Consider the following 24,333-nt stretch of genomic DNA (forward strand, 5'->3'; position numbering starts at 1 on the left):
TTTTTTAATTTTTGGAACCTAGCCCTCCTTTTCGTACTAGTTCTTTGTTTCGTATAACACAGATTCGCATAACATGACAATTTTTTGGAACGTAACTCCTGTGTTATACGAGGGTTACCTGTACTTGGCAGAGCCGGCACCTGATTGTTAACTTCCTGTAATTCCTATGTTAAAGAAAGATGACAGCCCAAACAATCAACGATAGGACTACAGATTCAGAAGTTAGCAGTGCCAAGATTGACTCATATCATTAGACATGTAGAAACCAAGGGAAAAAAAATTTTAAAAACGCAATTAACAATAATATGCTATATATATCATCATCATCTCCATTGCCATCTGGACTGTTGAGTGGTAACAATCAACATCATGTGGGAACAGTTGAGTCAGAGATAGATGCCTCATTTACAAACAACACAACCTATTTATTAGACAATTTACTTACAAAAAGTTCTATAGTCACAAAGGGTTGAAGTCCTTGTATACTTCGGCATGTAGTCTTCAAAGAAGAAGAAAGTCAGGTGATGAAAGTGGTTTCCTTTCGCTGACCAGATGTTGCATTCTAAGACAAGTTGTCAAACAGGAAACAATGAGTGGTGAATGCAGATCAGAATTTCCAAAGTTCTCTCAATGAAGGTCTATAACTTTCAGAGAATATATCGGCTCAGGATGAAGGTGGAACCTTGCGAGAAGCATCCCAGCCAGAGACATAGCCTCGCAGGATGCCACAACAAAGAACCAAGTATCCTTGTGGCCTGGGCTTAAATATTCTTTTCGTCTCGCAAATCATCACTTTATTCGTTATTAATCCCGTTTCTCGTCCCAGATTGGTCTTTCTCTGTTACCAGGTAAAATTAGATCAGATCGGTTCCCTAGAAAGATGATCATTTACGAATACAATTTGACACTGTCTTTCATTCAGTGTTGAACGAACCTTGTACCTTAACTAACATTTTCTTTTTTGTTTGTCTGGTCTTATAAAGAATTTAATTTACTAATTTTTCTCCTTTTTTTGCATGGTTTTAATATTAAAATAATTTTATTTTTCTTCTTTTCCTTTATAATTTAATTCCCTTAATTTTAATTCATCATAAAGATCAAAATTCGTTTTTGTTTTGATATATGGCTAAAAGAATGTTTTTCATCCCAGCCCAGGTCCTCACAGACGTCACAACACACATCATCAATAATAATGTTATTGGACTGCAATTTGAAAAAATTGTAGCCCTATAAATTTCCCTCTATCTGTCAGTCTTTCCTTAATCTTAAGAACAGAGTTAGACAGATGAAATCCGAGATCAGATATGGAAACCTTAGTGCCAGGAGGCCCTGATTAACTATATAACTTATATATAAACTTATGATTTAAACTGGAATTCATGTTATTTCAATTCAAACCTTTTCCCCTGACAGCAGTTAATAGATGACCAGTACAACTCCATTGCTAATGGAAAAGTATGATGTACAGGGACAAAATACTACAGTACTAATTTAAAAAAGAGCATATATTTTAAATGAAATAAATTTAAAATATGATTAAAAATTGCAGCCTGGCATTGTGAAGCTGTCACAATAAATAATAATTGCTCCTTCAAATTATATTTCAATGCTTATGAAAGTAAGATCTACTTCTGATTTTTGGTACATGTCATAACTGAATTTAACAAAATTGATTAATAAAAACCACATTACCTCATTAATTCACATTTACATAATATAAATGAAATCCACAAATTTGTGTTTAAAGGTGCTTAACTCAAATTAAACAACAAAAATTTATTAATATAATATATATTATAATATAAATTACGAGTATTTATTAATACTAGATAAATAGTTAATTAAAACTAAAAATAATAAAATAATAATTAAAACTCTAGTCTTTAAATCAAAACTGAAACTAAAAATAAAATCAAAATAAATTAATTTAAATTAAAATTGAAATCAAATCAACTGAAACATAATATTTCTGAAAGTGCAAGTAAAGTACTTGTCCGTCTTCATTGATTTGGTTATATTTCATCCAGGCAGATTTGAGTCTCTATTTATAGCACTTCTTTGGAAAGTGTTAGTTTCAGTTTCTGTTGATAATGATACAGCAATTTGCTTTTAATATATATATATATATAAAATAGATATATAGATAATATTACATTATATTACATGTGTAGGCTTTTTATGCATGAAATACAGCTGAAAAAGTAAAAAAAAAAAAAGTAAGGCTTTGCTTTGGAGGTTGGAAATATACTAATCCATTTTACACTTTTCTTATGGGAAAATCTGTTTCAGTTTGAGAACAAATCAGTTTCCAAACAACTTTTAGGAATGAATTAAGTTTGTAACCTGAGGTCTGACTGTATTAACTACATACCAATAGTGACTACTTCTATTTGTAGTCAAATTTTAATTTGAAAAATATTGTTGTTCAATGCCTACTTTAGAATTAGTGGCATTTGCATTATTACATGTTGCAGTGGCACCTTAGAAAAAGGGTCATTGTTAACATGTGGAATTGGAGTTATCATGAAGTATCACCAGAGAAGAATGATAACTTATTTGACTCTATTGTTAAGTTATAAAATAAAAATTAGAATACATTTCTTTTATTTTTGAACAACATGAATTCTACAGAATGTCAAGTTATCAAGAATTAAATTTCCAGAACTTTACTGTAAAAGAAAAGTAGTGTATTCACTTATGGGTTTGCCACAGAATGTAGAATCTCAGTTAACTGTAGCTTAGCTAATCTTTGGCTAATCTATTTTTTTTAATATATTTCTTTATTACAGTTGCTAAATTTAAGAAACTTTATGTTATATTATTAAAGATAAATTAGTTATAAATAAATCAATTATAATTAATTTGAGAAAAACATGAATAATTAATAATATTTGTACTTTTACTGTCATTACCATTGAATATGTATCTAATTCATCTCCAAAGTGCTTAAGTATATTAATATATGATTTCGTAAAATTAAGATCAGGAATTTTGAGATCTTCAAATCTGTTAAAAAAAAAAAAAAAATACATATTTATATAATTTTTTTATTTTCTAATTAAAGTTTATAAAATAGCAATGTATTTAAAATCAGCAGCTCATATTTTAAACATGATTTATTTTTTTATTCTAATGATAATAATTGCTCATTAATTTACACAAATATTGATTATTAAATAATGTTCAACAAGCCAAGAATTTGAACATTAAATCATAAACATTGATAGATTCAAATTAATTTATATTAAAATCCAGCTACAAGTTGCAAAACTTTTCCAGCAACAAACACTAAGAAATAGTAGCACAACATTAAAATTGTCTATAGTACAGTAGAACCTCGAAAACTCGGCCTAATGTGGACCGAAGGGTGGCCGAGTTTGTGAAAATGCCGGGTTATCGGAAAGGGGGTTAAAAAAAATAAGTACGAGTGTTTCCTCAGAAAATACTGTACTGTACTTGTATGTATTGTTTACTTGAGAATATAACAGAGAATAAACTGCCCAAATACCCTTAAACAAAGGAAAACTATGTACTTTATGAAGGCATAGAGCCTTTACTATATGAAAATGAAAATTAATGAATACACTGTGCACAGTAATTTACCTGATAAGACAGACCTCAGAAAAATACTTTATGAGAGCTTTTATACTTTTATAAAGCTGTCTATAATGAAAATTAATTAACTAAGGATTTTTTTGCCCTGCCAGGGTGTGGCCGAGTTATCTGGAGTGCCAGGTTATCGAGAGCCGAGTTTTCGAGGTTCTACTGTACCATCTGCTATAAAGTTTTGTTAAAAAATAACTTTTGTGATTGACTACACCTATAACACTATACTTATGGAACTCAAAATCATGCATAAACACAGTGTTTGTGGCACCTGTGTCACAAAGCCATGCCACAAAAATTTTATGGCATGGCAACAATATGTATCAATCATGGGTTTATCAATCATGGCTTTATGGCACAGGTGACACATACACTGTGTTTATACATGATTTTGATGTCCATAAGTGTAGTGTTATAAGTGTAGTCTAGCTACAAAATACCATATGACAATTCGTTTATAATTAGCAATTATAAAATTCTTGAAAATTGGTCCAACTCTCTCCACTCGTATATCAAACTTCCATAATCATGCCATAATCACCTATATTATATACTAATTGCATAATATACTATTATATTATTTAATTATTATAAAATGGCATAAAGCTTAAATTTGAAGGTAAACATAAGTTTTATAAAAAATTTTAAAAACTAATAATGAGTAACATCTTCATTAAGTTCAACCACTTTCAAGATATGACATATAACTGCCTTCTATCTCCCCAATGACCTTGACCTTTAACCACCAAAATTTAATACCATCAATGCCCCTTATATAAAAGCTACCTTGCCAAATTTCATTTCTTAATCATTACATCATTCTGAAATATTAAATGAAATAGACACAAAAACACACACAAACAATTTTTTTTGTTCAGGAAGTCTCAAAACATCAAAATTTGCAAAAACCCAGAAAGTCAAATTTAACACAATTCCAATATTTTCTTTCTCATGTTATATACATAACAAGCTGGGAAAGTAGAAAGAGCTTTTCTACTGAAATGAATTAATGTCACCTTCCATTATTACTCATATACAGATATAAACCAAAAAATAATGGCAATGTAAAAAATGAGAAATTTACATGTTTGGCGTATTACAAAACTTTGATATATATGCAAAAATTAATATTGTAATATGCCAAACATGTAAATTTCTCATTTTTTACATTTTGTAATCATTATTAAATCATGTAAAATAGAAAAGTAAAAGAAACAATTTAAAAAATTAAAAGTCAACACTATAATATTCAGAGAAGTAAAGATAAAACTGTTATATCAGAAAAACAGTAGAAATTTGTGTATTTTTATTAATTTATTATATTAGTAATTATATCTGAAATCTAGGAGACAAAAAATTTATAACATCTTAATATCAGTATAAATTGTATACAGGATCCATACTATACAGGACAAAATATTATTGAATTAAATACTAACAAAATTAAATAACAATATATTTACAAAATGTGAGAAAAAATAAATTTTTCATTGGGAATGATTTATTGTACAAAATAAATACACTCAAGACTTCATAATAAACTCAGACTTCCATAATAAACAAAATAAACTCAGACTTCCATATTACAAAGTCCTATAAATAATATACATACATACTAAAAAGACATCAACCATACGAGAAGTGTTTAGCCATCAGAAACAAGAGTAACGGAAAGGGGAGGGAAAGAAGGAGATAGAGGAGATAGACAGTAGAAAGGTAGGATCCCTCTGAACAAAGTACATAAGGCTACAGTACCTTCTATGTTTGATATTGGTGTGCAGTTTTTAGGCTGAAAGGCCATAGTCCACAAAAGGGTCTAAAAAAAAAACCTGAGTGTAGCGAACACCAATAACTGAGTACCTCCACGAATAGCTAAGTTTAGAAGTTAGTGTCAAGTAACTGTTACTAGAAAGACTTATATCTACTTAATACTAACAAAACTGAATGCAATTGCAAATCTTAATACTAAATAACAGATAGACAGACAGCATGAAAAGCAAACGAACACAATGACAAACTAGATGAGACGAACGAACCGACAGAAGACAAATGGGCAAGACCCCAATTTTTTTATTTATTTTATTATTATTTATTTATTTATTTAATTTTTTATTTTCTTAAACATTAACTTACTCACTAACTAAACTAACCTACCATAACCTAGGATAAACCTAACCAGAGAACTAAAGCTAACAAAACCATAATCTAATTTAACCTAACCTATCATATCCTAATTGAAAACCAAGCTAAGAGTCCCTAATCTAACCTACAATTAGGACTAACCGAATTTAGACTGAAACAGAAGACAAAAAAAAAATACAAAGTTAAAAGGCAGTTATATACTGACAGTTGAAACAAACAAGTAAAAGCTAATTGCCATCCATGCCCCCAGAGTGAGTGCTCTCAAAAGCCCCACTAAGGATATGAATGCAAGTAGATGATGGAATATTGTACGTGTGTGAATAAGTTGGTGTGAATTGCAAGGCCAGTTGTACCATTCAAGAATAGCAGCTCTCATTAAACTATCACTAATGTGATTGTACTAATTGCAGCAAAAAACTAAGTGAAGTGATGTTTGGTCTTCCTGAATACCACAATTGCATTGTGGATTGTCCCCAAGGTTAAATCTATGCAAGTATTGCTTAAAGTTGCCGTGTCCTGTAAGTAGCTGAGTAAAAGTGTAACTAGTGGTGAAGAATTGCAGCAGTGTCAACCTTGGGGATGAAAATGTAGGTGAGCCTACCAGTGGTATCACAGTCCCAGCTGTCTTGCCAGAGAATGAAGATTTGCTTCTTGACGTGATTGTTTATGTACGATGTAAGAATGTAACTGAAAGTACTAGTGACCAAAGACTTTGCAGCTTGTTGGCAAGATGGTCACATCTTGCCAACAAAGCTGCAAAGTCTTTGGTCTCGGTGCTGAGAACCCCCGCATCTAAGAGTCGGAGAATATGGTGTATGAGATGGAAGAGTTTTAAGCGGCTATCAGACTTTGCAATCCTGTGTAAAGCTACCCTACTGTCAGAATAAATGTGATAGTGTAAGTAGTGTCTTTTGTCCTTCCTACGCCTAATGTGAATTAAGCTCATATAAATAGCTAAAGTGTCTGCCTGTGCTATTGAGCAGTGTGAACCTAGACGGAAGCATGTGTTGTGAAGCTCGCGACCTATTTCGGAGTAAACTACAAAAGCAGCACCCACATCGTCATCTATCTTGAAACCGTCAGTATAAATCCTAAACATGAGATGATCACCTGGATCTTTGAAGTAAATGCAGAAGCGAGCTGGTGGGAAAAATGGTAATCGTAAATCAGGAGGGTATTTTTGTCGATGCTGAATTTTTTGATATCATCAATCAAGGTCAAACTGGGGGGAAATCTTACCTACTATAATCATTTTGTCGACATCCGAGTTGCTCTAATCTCGCCAGAGTAAGGTGATGAGATTTTCCTGCCAAATAATGTGTTTAATTTCTAAGTTGATAGGGGTCAATCCTGACATTATCAAATGGGTGCAGTCCTATTAGCCTTACAAATGCAGAAAGCTGCAATCCTTTGAACACATAAAAGTTTTTTGTGGTTATGGACTTTGACAATCACATGGCCCTAGACCCGTATGGCATAAACAAGTGCTGGCTGAATTTCACCCCTGTAGATAAGCTTAGTAGCATTAGGGCCAAGGCCCTATGTGTTCCTAGCAATACTAATAAGGATGCTGGCCGTCTTTTTAGCTTTGTCCGTGATGTATTTGATGTGGGGTGTGAAGTTAAGTCACTTGTCAAGAATAATGCCTAAATATTTAATTTCCGTTGTTTGCTTTATTTTGTGAGCACCTATTCGCAGGGTAAGCTTCCTGACAAGTGGTGCATTCCTACCTACTATCATCCTTTTGCATTTATCTGTGTTAATGGGTTGCCTATGTTTAATACTCCACTGGTGAATGTCGTTGCATATGTCCTGTAAGCATTCACTGTTCCTGTGTGAAGCTAGGGTAATTGTGTCATCTGCATAGTCCTGTATGCGGCACCCAGAAGGCAGGGTGTTGTTTAAGTGTAGAATAGAGTTATAGGCTATGTTCCAGAAACCATGACCAGAATTGGAGCCCTGAAGGCAGCCTCGAGTGATGGGTATGACTATGTTATTTTGTGTTGTATAAACACCTACACTCCTATTGCTAAGATAGTGATCTGGCCAAATACCTCCTTGAGAAAGGGCTAGACAAAATTGATAGCAGCACCCAATTCACCCAGCGTTGGGTCTCAGCAGTGGTATCTTGATGAATGATACTACCCCTCCCCCTTCTGGGCTCCATATCTACACAGATGGGTCCCGGTCAGTTAGTGGAACAGGGGGATCGTTTGTAGTGTATGGAAGGGCGGAGGAAATCCTTCACCAGCATTACTTTAAAATGGACAAACATTGCACTAATATCCAGGCAGAGTCCTTGGCTATTTTAAGGGCCCTGCACTACATTAAGAAAGAACAAAGAACCTTTAAGAACAAGGCTGTATACATTTTCATTGATAGCAAGGTAGCCTACACCAGATACAAAATCTTAATGTCAACCTCCTCAGTATAAGAGACACTATCAACATCCTCAACCACCTCAATGGATCCACTGTTATCACCCTCGCCGGACTAAAGGGCACTCAGGCAACAGGGGGAACAATCGTGTAAACTTCCTTGCCAAAAAAGCTACAAGTACCCTTGATACCAGCGCATACTCAAAAGTGCCTTACAGTTGGATGGCGAATCAGCTGCTCAGCTATATTCACCAACAATGGCAAAGAAACTGGGACAGCAGTAGCACTGGGAGGACTACCTACTGCTTCCTTTCCTTGCTTGCAAACAGGGCAAAGTTTTTCCACTTCACCCCCTCCTATGAACTCATGCAAATCATGACGAGCCATGAAAACTTTAAAGGTTACCTGGCCCATTTCCTCGGCAAAGGGAATGGGCAATGCCATTGCTCGCTTAATGAATGGGACAACAGTGACCACATGCTGTTCCGCTGCCCTCTGTATGAGAACAAACAAAGACAACTGATACAAGCTGTGATGCAGGAGAACGAAGTGTGGCCATGTCCAGCAAGTCTTCTTCTCAGCAACAAAGACATTTTCACAAAATTCAATGACTTTATTTGCCAAATTAAGATGCTCAGCTAACTGGATGTGTGGAGGGCAACCTCTCTATCACATCATCTCTTAGCGCCGCAATTCTTCACTCAGGACTTCAGGCAGCCTTAGTTTTTGTTATTAATATCTGCAAGCCAATGTCAAAATCTGCTTTTATTCTGTACAGTTTTATTTTGGCTAACTGTAAAGGGCATATATATGTTCTACCCGCCCTAAAGTGTTTTTTCAGTTTAATTGTGCTATGTGCTTTTGATTATTGTATCTCCTACGTAACATTTGGACTGCTGCGTCAGTCTAGAAATTGTGACTGTTACCTCTATTATTCAGTTCCCAATCGTCCTCATGTCATCCCTTTTCCTTTTCTTCCCCCAATCCTCTCCCCCTCCCCCTTCTTCCCCGAGCTATACATTTTGGTAAGGCCATCTCTTTCATAACTGTCAACTGTTGCTAAGATAGGATTGAAGAAGTTCGTAAAGATTTTGAGGGCAGTGATGAGCATGTAATGTGTGAAAGATAGAAGGCCACCAGGTGTGATCAAAGGCACCCGTAAAGTCAACAGTGATAATTGCGATATGCTGATTGTTTTGTTTAGCTTGATGGATGTAGTTAACAACCTGATGGATAACATCTACAGTACCTTTGTTTTTAGAGAAGCTGAACTGATTCTGATGCAGGGCTCTATGCTTGCATAGATGCCATGTGATCTTATTAATCATTAGACTGTCTAACACTTTTCCCAGAATTGGGAGAAGGCAGATCAGCCAGTATTTTTGTAAGTGTTAGCACTGGTGGGTTTGGGAATCAATTTCACACTAGCCTTTTTCATTGAGTAGGAAAAAGGCCAGTGTTCAAGCAGATATTGAAGTGAATAACAAACACTGTAGGATTGGCCTCAAATGCATGTTTTATCATCCTACTGCTTTTTTCTGTCAAGACCTGGGGCTTTGTTATCTGTGAGCGAACAGATGGCATTTGAAACCTTATTGTAGCTGAAGTTGTGGTCATTGTCTGTATTAGGGGGAGTGAGTGTAGAACTCTGCATGACTGCTTGTGTATTGTCATCCTGCTGTGGGTCATCCGAAGAAACAAGGCACTGGTAAGGATGTGCGTGACAGTTTCTTCCATGTTGTTGGTGAAGCAACCATCGGAGAGCTGGATAGTAAAGGAGGTTTGAAGCTGGCATTTTTCCTTACAAGCTAAGTAGTACAGTTCAGACCAGGGGTTGCAACCGCAAGTGTTGTTACAGAAATCCTTCCAAGTGTTTGTTCTTGTTTTATTTATAAGGGTTTTGTAAGCATTGTGTTCGCGCCTGTACTGGTCTCTAAGTGTGACTTTAATGTTCGGGTCCTGTTCATTCCAAAATTGCCTCCTTAATCTCCTAAGTACTTTTTTCTTGTTTTCTAGCATAGTGGTCCACCAAGGAAACTTTTTTGCATTTACAATGTTTGACCTCAGAGGCAATAACATAAGAGTTGGTGATCGTATTTGTAAGCCTGGTAACAAGATAGTCTAATGTTTCCTGAGTATAGTGACTGTGGTGAGGAGTACCAGCACAAATGTTATTGACGGTGTCACGAAATAACTGCCAGTTAGTGCAAGTATAGTGAAAACTATGATTGTTAGTATTACTAGCAGTGTTCAGTTGAGTAAATATATACCTATGGTCACTGGCAGAATCTATGTCGGTAATGTAACAGAGGTCGACCCTAGGAGTGATATGACTCTTTCCTCACTTTAGGTCAATCCAACTTTCCCTCGTGGTACAGGAGTAGGTTGAAAGGATGCTGGTGTTTAAGTGAGTAAGGTTGTGTTGGGCCATGGTTTCGTTAACTACATTACCCCTAGGGTCATCATTTGGACTATGCCAGGTCGCAGACTTGGCATTGGAGTCACCTCCTATTAGGATAGGTTTATATAGGATAGGTCAGAAGATGATAAATGTATTCTCAATGTTATCTCAATGTTAGTGGGGTCTGGAATGTAGATGGAACATATGTAAAGGTGAGTGTTATTGTCTGTAATACAGACGATGGTAATGTATTCTGTGGTGTGTTGAGAGACAAGGCAGGCAGTAATGTTTTTGTTCCTGATGATAATACCAGCCTTGATGCGATAGCCAGGGTCCTGAGCTGAATAGACTTTCCATTCATTAAACTTGACTATCGTGTTGTTAATAGTGTAGTGTTCTTGGATCATGATGAATGTCTGTACATTGGAAGTGTGAATGAGGAGGGAGCAGGCAGCTTTGCATTTCTTTGCATTAATCTGTATGAGTTTATAGCTGCCTGTGTTCATATTGTGAAAGGGTGTATTATTCATAGCTGACCCTACTGGCAGCTTGTGTTTCCATGTGTTTGGTTATGGGGCACTGTTGAGAGAATGCATTATGTGAGGTCTTACATTTGCTCCCTTCTGGTAATATGTTGTTGGCCTTCGCACAATTAATGCAGCACGGTTCCTGACTGTTGATGCGACAAACCCTGTAGCTGTGGTAGCCCATGCAGTGACTACAGTGTTGTTTTTCTGTGCATTTACTAGCTAGATGGCCATAACACAGCATTTGTAGCAGCGTGTGAGAGAAAGGTAGTCATCTATAATTATTGTTGCCCACTGCACACTAACATACTGTTGTTGAATTAACATGTTCCTGATACAGTAATAGGAGTGACCTGAAGGACAATATGTAATCTAGAGGTGTCTGTTGTGTTGCGGTTTATTTTGGTTAGAACACAGCAAGTCTTGAAATTCTTGGAGTGTGTGAGTAGTATTTATTTCAGTGTTCTGGATGTAGAGTTCCTCTATGAAGGTGCTGGTGACAGCATCACCCAGGACATTTAACAGAATAACCATAGATTGTTTGGCTGCCGAGTATCTGATTTCTAACCTATCCATTAATGTTTTTATTGAGTTTATGGCAGCCACCGCTGTCATAAACTCAGTAAACATTTTGTCACTGTTATCCTTTGTATTTAACTGAATGCAAACTCAGTTATTCCTAATTTTTCTGAGTGCTTTAACTGAGATTCCTAACTGACTAGGTTTTATGTTCGTAGTGAGTGTTTGTCTTATTTCATCCTAAGTGATATTAATGTTTCTTTTGGAAAAACAAAAACAGTGCGTGTGCCAGCACTGGACTGTGTATGTTTTTGGACTGTTTTCTAGATAATTTTGGTGTTTGTTGTGTTAGCCCTTGCAGCAACACCAGCATAGAAGTAGTAGTTTACCAACTAGTCATAATAGTGATTTTTACAGTGTCCAATATTTTGTTAACTTTGCTATGAATGAGAGAGCCGACCTTCTCGGAAACCTCCTGTTGAATAAGACAGACATTATCAGCTAAGGATTTTGAAACTGCTTCACTAATTAAACTATTCAACATATCAACATTGTTGTTGGGACAATGAACCCATGCTCGGATAATCTTGTCTGCTAGCAAGAAAAGATCATTTGCAGCTTCACAAATTTTTATTCTGTTCTCTTTCCAAACAGCAGAGCTGCATTCCTCTAAACAGTTTTCCAAAATAATGTCCAAAAGCTCCCTAAGCTTTTCCCGGACCAATGAGACGTCCAAGCATGGGCTCCTGGTCCTAGTGTTTTTTTCAAAACTAAAGAAACACACCATCTAGAAAGACTCTAAAACACTTAACTACCTTAAAACTAATAACTTAAACCAAAAAAAAGAACAGGAGAGCTGAAAACCAAAATACTGCAAAGCAATATAACCGAAAAACCCAAAAAAACTCGAAAATGGGATGGCCTAGAAAGACAAAACTAACACGGGAAATACAGCTGTAAGGAACCAAGTCTGAGCTTTATTTTTATTTTACTTTTATTTTGCTTTCATTATATTTTGTTTGGGGCTTATGTTTAGTTAAGACGAAGGTTTCCTCACCATTCACCTTAGTAACTTAAAAATAGAAGAAAAACCAACTCACCGACGAAAGAAAAGCGCCGTAGAAAAACTCGCGCACACTTGCGCTTCCCAAGCGGAAAAAGTAAGTCCGCACCGAGAAAAAGGGGGGGGAAGACCCCACAACCCAGTTAGGAATCGCTAAACCTTAAAATAATAAAGCATCCCGATAATTGTTAAAAAGAATAATGTAAAAGGTTAGCGAAGTATTGTCGGAAAATAATCTGCCAGATAAACAAGAAAAATTTAATGTTACAGATAAGTATGTAAATGAGGAGAGTGAGCTCATTCAGAATTGTGACGTCACCTCACACTATAAAGCCTCTAACTCAAGTGAAAACGAACGAGGTGAATTCCTGATAGCAACGAGCTTTGGTGAGCTTCGTAGCAGTGAACGAGAGAGGTGTCCGATAGGATTTTGAATTTATTCGATTTGTGGATCGACGATTATAGAAAGTCTTGAGAGTTGAGGAAATAGGTTCCTAGTATATTGAGGTGACGATTAGGATCTTTAATTTATAAGAATTATTGTTTATAAGTTAATTCTTTGATTTTGTCGAATTCCAAAGGGGAATAGAATTAAGTTAGAAATAGATTGATTTGAGTTTGTCGGATTGATTCTTGTTGAGTTTCATTGAATAAATTATTGTTTGATTTTTACTAAATACTGTATAGAGTTTTTAATAGAAGTTTAATTAAATATTTGATTTTGTTATTGACAAACTTTGTCATTATTTAATTCGGTGCACGCTTAAAGTCCAGGCCTAGCACACTAACGCGAATCCGCGTAAAGTACCCGTTAGGGAACGGCTATTTCCGGCACACAGTAGTGACGATAATCGTTGGAAAGTCGGAAAAATAATATAGTACTTTACAAAGCACCTGCTAAGAGAATAAATTACAAAGGGAAAACTAACTACAAAAAACAGAAACCACAAAAATGCCAAAATACTAACTAACACCGAAAAAGCTATGAAAATGGCTAGGCAGTTGAAATTTGCCTAGTAAGGCCTAACTATGAACTTACAACTGAAAAGGCTGAAGAACACCTCAGAAAAACCCAAAAAACTTGAAAACTAGTTAACTGAGAAAAACCAAAATAATAAGGGAAGCCTGAGGATGACCTATCCAAATAGGCTGAAAATGTTTGAATAAAGAGAAAAATACTCGGCAAGTAGAATTCAGGTGTGTTCATATTTATATTTAACATTGCTGAGAAGGAGAGAGATAGTAAGGGAAGCTAAATTAAAGGAATCTCTAAATTAATAAATCACTCATACTCTCAAAAATTCCAAGGAAGCAAAAGAACAAAAACAAATAAGAAATAAGGTAGAGCGCTCTCGCAGATGGATGCACGCAAATAATATAACTCTCATCAGAGCAGACAAGGGCAACTCGTTGGTCCTCTTGAAGAGAGATACCTATAATAAACTAGTAGAAAACCATATCCACAACACTCAATGCAACATCGTCACCGCCAATGCCATCAACAACCTATAAGCCAGGGTAAAATGCTTCGTGAGCTCTAAACTAGCGAAACGACTGGGAACGACCAACATTGTTACAGCCGCACCTGACACCCCCAGAGTTTTTGCATTTGCAAAAACTCACAAACCAGGAAGAGAACTCAGACCTGTGGTGGACAAGGCCAGAATACCAACTATTAATTTAGAGAAAGCTACACACAGATTATTAGTACCTCAACTGGATGGATACCCACACACCATAACCAGATCGGCAAACCTAGTTAACATCCTTAAACAGATATCGACACCTCCGAAATTCATAACTGTCTTGGACTTCAAATCTTTATATCCTTCCATCAATCTCCCATTGCTATTTTGTGCCATAAGAGATATGCTCATGCAAATGATCCAAGATAACATGTTACAACATGACATCCTAGAAATGTCACATTTGCTCTGCCACAACTCTTTCTTCAGATTCAACGGAGTCACTTACCAACAACAACGTGGTGTACCAATGGGAATCCCAGTCGCAGGAGACCTCTGAGAGATTGTGTTGAGGAAACTTGAATCGGAATTCTTACCATCTCAACTCCCACACATTCTTCTATACAAAAGATACATCGATGATATCCTTATTCTATGGAAGAAGATCCCAAATATCTTGACGCTAAATCGACTCCATCAACAATAATCCCTATGGATTAACGGTGGAAATAGACCAAGCCCACCCTGCCCAAGCGCACTTCTTAGACATTAACATCAAAATAGAGGGATCATCCATCAATACAGAGGTGTATCATAAACCAACTGCTCAACCTTTGTATATACCTGCAACATCATGTGACCCACCACAGTATAAGATGGCAGGATTCAACACCCTAATCAAAAGAGCATATTCACATTCCTCGTCACAATCAGCTTTCAATTCTGAAATGCAACGCATAGAGCAAATAGCTAAACAACATGGCTATCACAACATCTTATGCAAGATAAACAACAATGTACTCAAACAACAATCCAACAACACCTCTCGTTCCAATGATTCCCTGGTTAAGTACATACCAATCACGTACAACCCGGCACTTAAGGCCATATACAACCAGATAGCCAAGAAAAAGAATGTCCGCTTGGCATTTAGGAGGTGCACCACAATATTCGATTGGCTTAGAAATGGAAAAGACTCTCCAGACAGCAACAGACTTCTGGGAGTATACTCTGTGCCCATCATAGATCATAGAGACAACAGAGAAGCAATTTACATCGGGTCCACTAAACACAACTTAGTAACTAGAATCAAGGAACACAAAGCGAACATCCTACATCATAGAAACAACACCGCCTTAGCGGTATACTGATCTGACCCAGAAATAGAGCCGCTATTTCCTCTAGCCAGAATTATTCACACCACGTTCAGCACACAACACCTCAGATGGCTAGAGGCCATATACATTTGCCTTAACACCCTCAGGAATAAGCACTGCATTAACTTCAAACAAGAAATGAAGATATCAACAGCATGGGAAGCCTTCCTCAATAAATCTCTAAAGTAACAACATACGGATAATGCGCAAGTCTACAATGACGCCATCGGTAACACATGACAACGTTCCAGAAAGATTTTCCAAAATAATGGTTAATTCTAGACTGGAAATTCGAATTCATATAAGGAATTCCGTAGCGCCTTAAGAAAAACCACATTAGGTTCAAAAACATTTGCAAAGTCCTTCGTATTGGAGAAGAAGAATGCCGGTTACAGGCAGTGAAGTTAGGTAATTAATAAATCACTAATGTTCAATTATTACATTTGGTACTCATTACAAATTAGTACAAAATGATATATAATGCTCCTAGTGTGCAAAATTATATAAATCCTTTATCATGTAAAAATATTACAGTACTGTAATTTCAGCAATTCTTTGACTATTTCTGAATTCTGTTCTCATCACACATTCTTTAACAATGCAAAACTGATAAAAATTAAAATCCATATAAAACGAACATGAACAAAATATACCAATTATTTATGAAGCAACTGGTGTTATAAAATATACAGCAATTTTTAAACAGATACTTGTCTTAAGTAGATACCTGTCAATTACAAAGTCTCTCTTCCTGAAAATGTTTGTTAAACCAGATTCTACTGTTATTAGATATTCATCAGATTTAATAAAATAGAGGAGGTGGTATTATGGAACCCCATTTTCATTATAGTGAATTTACTGTAAACAAGATATTATAACTACACCCACATTTTTTGTGCGAAAAGTACTGGTAACTATTAAACTAGATGTTCCTAATTGAATTTTTCGCTAGTGTAACTATAGGTATGATTTTTGAAGGCTTCTGTACAAAAAGTCAGAAAGTAGGCTTAGGAAAAACAGGGTGGTAATACAGAACCTTAATGTATGTTTTCAAAAAATGCTTTAATGTATCCAAAAACAAATAGGAAAGTACAGAGAATGTTAAATAATTACAAAATTATTTACTCCAATGTATTTTATCAAAAAAATGATTTAATAATAATAATAATAATAAAGAAATGTACAAAGAAGAAACTAATCATTTACAAAAATCACAAATATAATGCTCCTATAGTGTTAGGTAACTATTTTAATTTTTTTTCATTTTCCTTCTATTTTTTTCATTCATCTACCACATACTTTTACAAAAGTTAGACGGGTTACATATTAAAAGCACCAATGGAGTCTGGCGATGCCATTTAAGATGGCATCGTCATCTTGAATTAATTTATGTCTGTTGAGACCAAATTTTAAAAAATGTGAACATCACACAGATTAATATGTATCCCTAAGTCTCTGGAACAAAATACATGCACCAGTGATCCTACAACTACACAATTTATATTTTAGAAATAATTAAATTCACTTAGCATTCAAAACTTTCGAATTTCGAAAAACACAGATATGCTAATTTACTACAGACAACCTTTTAACTGAAGTGAAACGGGTTTTTCCCTTGCTATGGATGTCTGCTTAGTGCAGTTCAGCCACAATCCACTACAGTCCTTTATTATCAGTTTGAAATGGAGGGGTTCCATAATACCACCTTCTCCCTATACAGTTTAAAATTTATATATTTTAAGAAAAATCATTAAACTAAATAAATTTATCTATATATTAGGGTAAAAAGTGCATTAAATACCTCTTTAGCGTTTTCAAAGCAAGATATGAATAATTAATTTTTGCAAATCTCTTATCAACAATATCTTGTATATCTTCCTAAATATTAAAATTTTAATTATACATACTTTGAATATTAAGAAAACTTCATAAAAATTTTTAGTAACAGAATTATTAAAAATTAGAATAGATAAAAATATATAATCAAGTTGAATACCTTTAATTTTTTCATCTGATCATGAAAGTTGGCAATAGATTTATCAATTTCTTTATTATGATAATCATAAAAGTCATAAGATGTGGATTTTATAGCTGCACAAGCATTTTTAAATTTATTTCCAATCTTTAGTAGTGGTCCTATGCAATTAACAGCTAATATTTCATATCTGTTCATTTCATCTATCAGTTCTATTATCTGTTATATAAATTTAAAAATTTTAATTGCTATTATATAGGGTGATCATAATTAAAAAATAGGTGTTCAAGCACTCTCTGTAGAAAGAACTATTGTGAAAATCTCAGCAAATTTGGTAAACAATTTGTTCTTGAATATACAGTTTCAATTTTTAAGTAAAAATTTGATTTCAGAATTTAGTTGCTACAGCAAAATTTGGTGCTGTTGTCTCTTTATTGTGTACTGTATATTATAATGTTTTATAATGAATATCATGTATAAAAAAGTTTCAAAATATTCTTCATAATTCGTTGACCAAAGAACAGTCATGGTGCACACTTTGCATGATCATGCATTATTTTTTAAACTCTTCTATCAATGAAACAGTAAAGCCACTACAGCACAAAGAATTTTGGCACTTAAAAGCTTTATAAAAAAATTCTTTGACTATTAAAAATTTTTGAAAAATGATTTTGCATTTTGAAGTCTAGAACTTTTGTCTTTGAAAACCAGAATGGAATGACAAACTGATCAGAATCTGAAAACAGAAGACTTGCTATTATAGTAGCAAATCACAGAAAAAACTCTTATGGCAACAGCAGTGCACAAACAATCAGACATGCCCTACATGACAATGTGGCAAGTTCTGTGATAAATTTTGCATTTTTATTCATACAAGATGTCCCATAGTGAAGAATTGGTTATCAGTGATAATGATAAAAGAAAAACAATTGCCATAACAATCATAGCTTGGCCAATGATTAATGATACATATTGTGGCAAATTCTATGGAATAATGAGACTCATTTTCATTTGCATGATGATGTAAACACTCATAATTGCTCTATTTGGTTTGACAAAAATCCACACATTCACTGACAAATTCAATTGTGCATCTTTGTAAAACCACATATTTTGGTATCATTTCACAGCATCCTTTATCTTTAGTCTTATTTAAACTGTCTTAAAAATAGAGTTTCACAACATGTGTGACTACACAGGTCAGTTGCATTAAGTATGTCATGCAGCAAATGCAGTTTTTAGGGCATGTAGATGGAGGGCAGAGTCAGTTGTATCTTTGATATAATCATCAATTCCACATTTTATATCTGTAATTAAAGTAGAATTATTGCACTTTGTTTTTTAACTCCCAAAAATTTGTTTAACACCTTCCATGTTCTTCCTCACGTATTCTAGCTGGATTCTTACGGGGCCTCATGGACATACAGAAGGAATACTACAGATTGGTAGCCGCCCTCAAAATAAAAAACACCAAGGACTCTAGGAAGGTTATCAAGCTTAAGGAAAACATTAAACGTACCCTCAGATGGACAAATTTGAATGTGGTTATGATAATAAGGGCACATAAAGCAAAGAACCTGTTAATCATGAAAAGGGAAACATATGAGAGAGGGCTGCAGGAATACATTGATGTTACGCAATGTAACAAAGTAGAAAATAAATGGATAGAGAAATTACATTCACGGGTTAAATGCTTATCTGTTACAAAGTTGGCCAAGAAATTAGACCTGAGGGGCATTACAATGGATAACCCAGACATTCCTAAGTTATTTGTGTTTGCGAAAATGCACAAAGAAGGCCAACAGTTTAGACCAATTGTAGATAAGGCCAAGGCGCCTACTCGTAAATTGGAGAAATCAATCCATAACATACTTATGCTGCACTTAAGTGGTTACCCGTTTACCATTTCTAATCCCGTTGAATTAATCGATCAGTTGAAAGTGATCACCTCCCTGGACTGCATCACGATTTTGGATTTTAAATCATTGTACCCTTCCATTAAGATATCAGCATGTTTTTGCACTCTTAGAAACTTCCTATTCGCGCGAGTAAACGACACAGTGCTCCACCAGAATGTGTTGGAATTGGCTCACCTAATTTGTTATAGTTCTGTGTTTCAATTCAACGGGGTAACATATTCACAGTCAAGAGAAGTCCCGGTGGGCAGTCCAGTGTCCAGAGACTTGTGTGAGTTAGTGGTGAGACAACTAGAGTCTAGCATCCTTCCGAGATTCTAGCAGGACATCATGCTATACAGAAGATACATACATAGATGATGTTATTATTGTATGGAAAACAACACCAAGCTTGGCACGATTTGTAGAAGCGATGAATGATAATCCGTATGGGCTGTCACTCGAAGTGGATTAACACAGCGACACTAATGTCCATTTCTTAGATGTTGATATCAAAATTCAAGGACCAAACATCCACATTACCGTCTATTGTAAATCATGTGCAAACTCCACATATATACCGAGTGACTCTTGTGACCCGTTTCAATACAAATTGGCCGCTTTTAGATCATTGGTTAGAAGAGCATATTCTCATTCATCTACACAAGAGGAATTTAGGGAAGAGTTAACACACATTAAGAAGATTGCCGATATGCATGGCTACCACAATCTTATTCCAAGAATCTCACAACGCCACAGAATAGCAATAATGTCTCACAACACCTCTATGACGAGACTGAGGGACAACCACGGTATTGATGTTGAAAGGATTTCAATTACATTCAACCCTATCTTGAGATCTATATATACAGCTATAGCCAAAAGACGTAATGTCAGCATTACTTACAAGAGAGGCCTAACTATGTTTGACATTTTGTGTAATGAAAAAAAACCCATCTGACCCGATTAAATTGCTGGGCATCTATCGGATCCCTGTTAGAGATGAAAGATTCAATAGGGATTTGATCTACATAAGGTCTATGAAACGCTTTATGGGGGTAAGGATAAGAGAACACAAATCTGACATACGATACAACAGAGCCACCACGTCACTCTCAGTATATGCTTCTGACCCGAATATTACTGATGGCTTCGCAGGGGCAGCATTAATAGTCAAAATGACACAGATGGACCACCTCAAAGGGCTAGAGACTATAGAGATATATAAGGCGCACACTTCATCTGAATGCATTAATTCCCAGGAGGAAATGGCTCTTTCGTTGGCGTGGCAGGCCATATTGCATAGTGATTCATAAGGATTGATTTAATGTCTGATGATGCGCGGGGACATGTAACGTCAAATGTAAGAATACAGTAGAACCTCGATTATCCGCCCCCCGATCAACCGACCCCTCGGTTAACCGACCGTCCTAGTCGGCAAATTTCAAATGTCCGCTACTGATGTGGCGCTACAATATTTGGCTATGTCTTGGCTACTTTAATATTATTTTTACGTGTTTTAGCTGGCAACACTCATTCGACCATGAAAGGGAGCCAGTATTTAAACGAAGCTTAATTTTCTAATTTTTAACAATACAATAGCGACGATTATTATTTTAAAAAATTTTTGTTAGGCTTAACATCGATGAAAATTCAACACAAATATACTAATATACTAATTACATGGGATATAATAATATACTACACTAATAATGGATTTTTTCATACTTTTTGGTTATCTGACTTTTCAATTATCCGACCAACCCCAGTCCCCAATTAGGGCGGATAATTGAGGTTCTACTGTAGTGCATCCTATGAAAAGAGAAAATACGTGTGGATTAGAAGATTTAATACAAATCTGAACAGCGGAGAACACAACTTGTACAACGCATGCACGATGGACACTGGGCAACCAAACTGTCATCGTTCATTTTATTTTTATTTTATTTTAAGATTTTGTAACGGTGTTCCAGAATAAAAATAATCCAGCTAGAATACCTGAGGAAGAACACGAAAGGTGTTCAGAAAATGTTTATGTAATATGCACATTAAAGGAACAGTAGTGCCAAATTTTATCCTAGCAGCTGAATTTTAAAGTAAAATTTTTATTTCTGAAAATAAAAATCAATATACTCAGAACAGTATATTCCCGAGATCAAAAAGTATTAAGAATGGTTCAATAAAATGCAAGATTTGAATTTATTCATCAAAATTTATTTTGTCCCCTTCAAAGTAATCCCCTCTCACTACAATGTACTGTACTTATGCCAACATTTTTTCCAATTTTCAAAACATGCTTTAAAGTTGTTTTTGTACAACTCCTTCAAGATTTGCAACAAATTTCGTTTTATGGTATCAAGAAACTCAAAACAATAACCACCAAGCAAAAATTTTAGTCGAGGAAACAGGAAAAAGTTATATAGTGCCATATCAGGTGAATGCAGAGCTTGTGCAACCATATTTATTGAATGTTTGGCCAAAAATTCACAAACAAATGTAAGCAGATGTATTATCGTGGTGCAAAATCCCAGAATCTTATCACAAATCAGATCATTTTCTATGAATTGCTTCATGCAAATAATGCAAAATGCTCAAATAATATTTTTTAATGACAGTTTGGCCAGTTGGAAGAAATTTGTGATGCACAACACTGCAACACTCAAAGAAAGCAATCAACATGACCTTGATTTTTGACTGACTGATGTAGTCTTTTCAGTCTTGCTTCACCTTTCAAATGCCATTTACTTGATTGTTGAGCTGTTTTGGCATCAAAAGCATACATCCACATTTCATCACCCATAATGATGCATTTTAAAAATGATTTGCCTTGAAAAAGCATTTCATCAACTACTTGACATGTTTTTGGAAAAAATTCAACATTTTTGAAATGACTCAAGAAGCAATGCACTGCAAGCCCAAATGATCTTTTAAAATTACTTGACAAGATCCAAATAATATCAGAACATATTCAATAACATCCCTGATTGTTAAACAACAATCATTGATCACCAAATCTCTGACTTGAGCAATGCATTGTTCATCAGTTGAAATGGATGGTCTACCAGAGTGTGGTTCACCTTCAATGCATTCTCTGCCTTCCTTGAACACCTTGTACCACTCAAAAACTCTTGTTTTTGATACAATATCATCTTCAAAGTCTTTCTGTAATATTTTTATAGTAGTAATTCCATTGCAAAAACAAAATTTAATACATGTTCTATGCTCAATTATACTAAAAATTTTGAAAAAAATCACTGGTGCAAAAATTCTTTACACACAAAACAAGTGTTTATTTGAAAATGAAAACAGACGATGACATGCTGATTGCTACCAGATATCAATTAAAGTCAAAACAAACGAAAAAATGATAAATAAAAATTAAATAAAAAATAAAATTAAAAAAATTGACAACAAAGCCCTTTTACATGCATGCACTTTAAATAAACTATTCCTGATACTTTTGGTCACAGAAGTTAGTATGTGATGTTAACACAAAATGTACATAGATCGACAGAGGAAAGACGTATCAATAACAAAGAGACAGTATAGTCAAATAAAGTATTTTATTTCACATATATGAACAGGTTCTTTTGGATTCCAACTACGCAGTAATTTATTACAATAGTGTCGAACAATATTTCGGCAGACAATTACAAAATGTACTGTTCGCGACAAGTATAAATGGTGACCAAAAACTATGACTAATACCTATGTGCTAATTTAAAATTAGGGAAAGAAAGAAGATGATAGTAAATAGAGAATTTAGAAAAATAAAATATAGTACAGAGTGAAATACCCGGGGTTTTGCTGGACTTCACAATTTGGGTGGGATACCACATTGAACCTTTTTCTGAAAAGTCTGTTGTCATTGTCTTTACTAGGTTTCTCCTTGCACCTAGTTACTACACCTTTTCTTATCATAACCACAATAAACATCCAATTCTCTTCTCAAACTCTCTCGAATTCTCCAGTCATTGCATTTCACAACCTGGAGCACCATTGTTCTGTACGTAAAATAAACAATTACTTGTTAACATATATAATTAACTTTATTATAATACAAACGTAATATTGTGCCTCCAGGTCTAAGTGTTACAACAGCTAACACATGACTGACCGGAGACAAAGGAAGACAACAAAGGTCAGATGTATGGAATTGTCTAACTAGGTCAAGGGGAAATTCAGTGTGGATTATCCCCTGGAGGTTTACATACATAACAATTCTCTCACGCTTAATAAAATGTTTAAAATTTGTTCGTTTAGAGATTTAGGCGTTGTACTGGTCTTTGTATTCGCATTGATTGTCAAGGTTCCGATTCATTTGAGTTTGTCATTGTTCAGTTAGATTCTTCCTTCTCCTCTGGGGCTGGTTGGAAGTTGTTTTCATCATTGTCTCCTTTTTGTTGAGTAATGTCGTTACAGTTCCTTCATCACAGCTAATTGTGCTTGGGTGTGAACTAGTGCTAGCTGGGGATGAGTCTCTATTGTTTTCTATGTTGTTACACCTGTCAATTTTCTTTTTGTTGAAGTCGAATCCTATCTGAATAGGATTTGTCTGTTTGTTAATTTCACATAGACGTAGTTGATCATAATGCCTTTTTATTATGTATCCATCATTGAATTCAATTAAGTAATGTACATGATCTAGTCATTCAGCTACCATACCATATTTCCATGGACTGGACGTTGTGTAATTTCAGGATTGTAAACGATCTCCCATGCAATAAAATTTGTAGAATTTTGATTGTTCGGTTGTTCCTTTGGGAGGCTTGTGCCTGAAGTTTGAGCAGATCTAATTTTGTTCTTACTCTATGTCCTAGTAAGTTTCATGCTGGACTTTTCCCATTAGATAAGAGAATTGCTTCATATCAGAATATTACTTCATGAAGCTTCTGATGTAAGATACCACTTTCATACTTCATACATTTGAAGTGTGTTTTTAAGGTGTGTCAACCTGGCCATTTGTGGCTGGTTGTCCCTGTGCT

General features: G+C 35.0%; 1 protein-coding gene across 1 annotated transcript in view; it reads right to left on the reverse strand.

Moving 5' to 3' along the window:
• Positions 1-809: 809 nt before the first annotated feature.
• The window catches only part of LOC111642290 (dynein heavy chain 5, axonemal-like), a 96,731-nt gene continuing 73,207 nt past the window's right edge, over positions 810-24,333 (reverse strand). Inside the window, exons 8-11 of the mRNA XM_023388620.1 lie at positions 17,475-17,672; positions 17,280-17,356; positions 2,913-3,006; positions 810-872 (exon numbers count right to left, since the gene is read on the reverse strand). Of these exons, the coding sequence (XP_023244388.1) occupies positions 855-872; positions 2,913-3,006; positions 17,280-17,356; positions 17,475-17,672 (387 nt within the window). The 3' untranslated portion in view covers positions 810-854. The remainder of the gene's footprint in view (positions 873-2,912; positions 3,007-17,279; positions 17,357-17,474; positions 17,673-24,333) is intronic.

The sequence above is a fragment of the Centruroides sculpturatus genome, unplaced genomic scaffold (genome assembly GCF_000671375.1).
Source record: "Centruroides sculpturatus isolate CEXI.00-Female unplaced genomic scaffold, Cexi_2.0 scaffold1425, whole genome shotgun sequence".
NCBI classification, from domain to species: Eukaryota; Metazoa; Arthropoda; class Arachnida; order Scorpiones; family Buthidae; genus Centruroides; species Centruroides sculpturatus.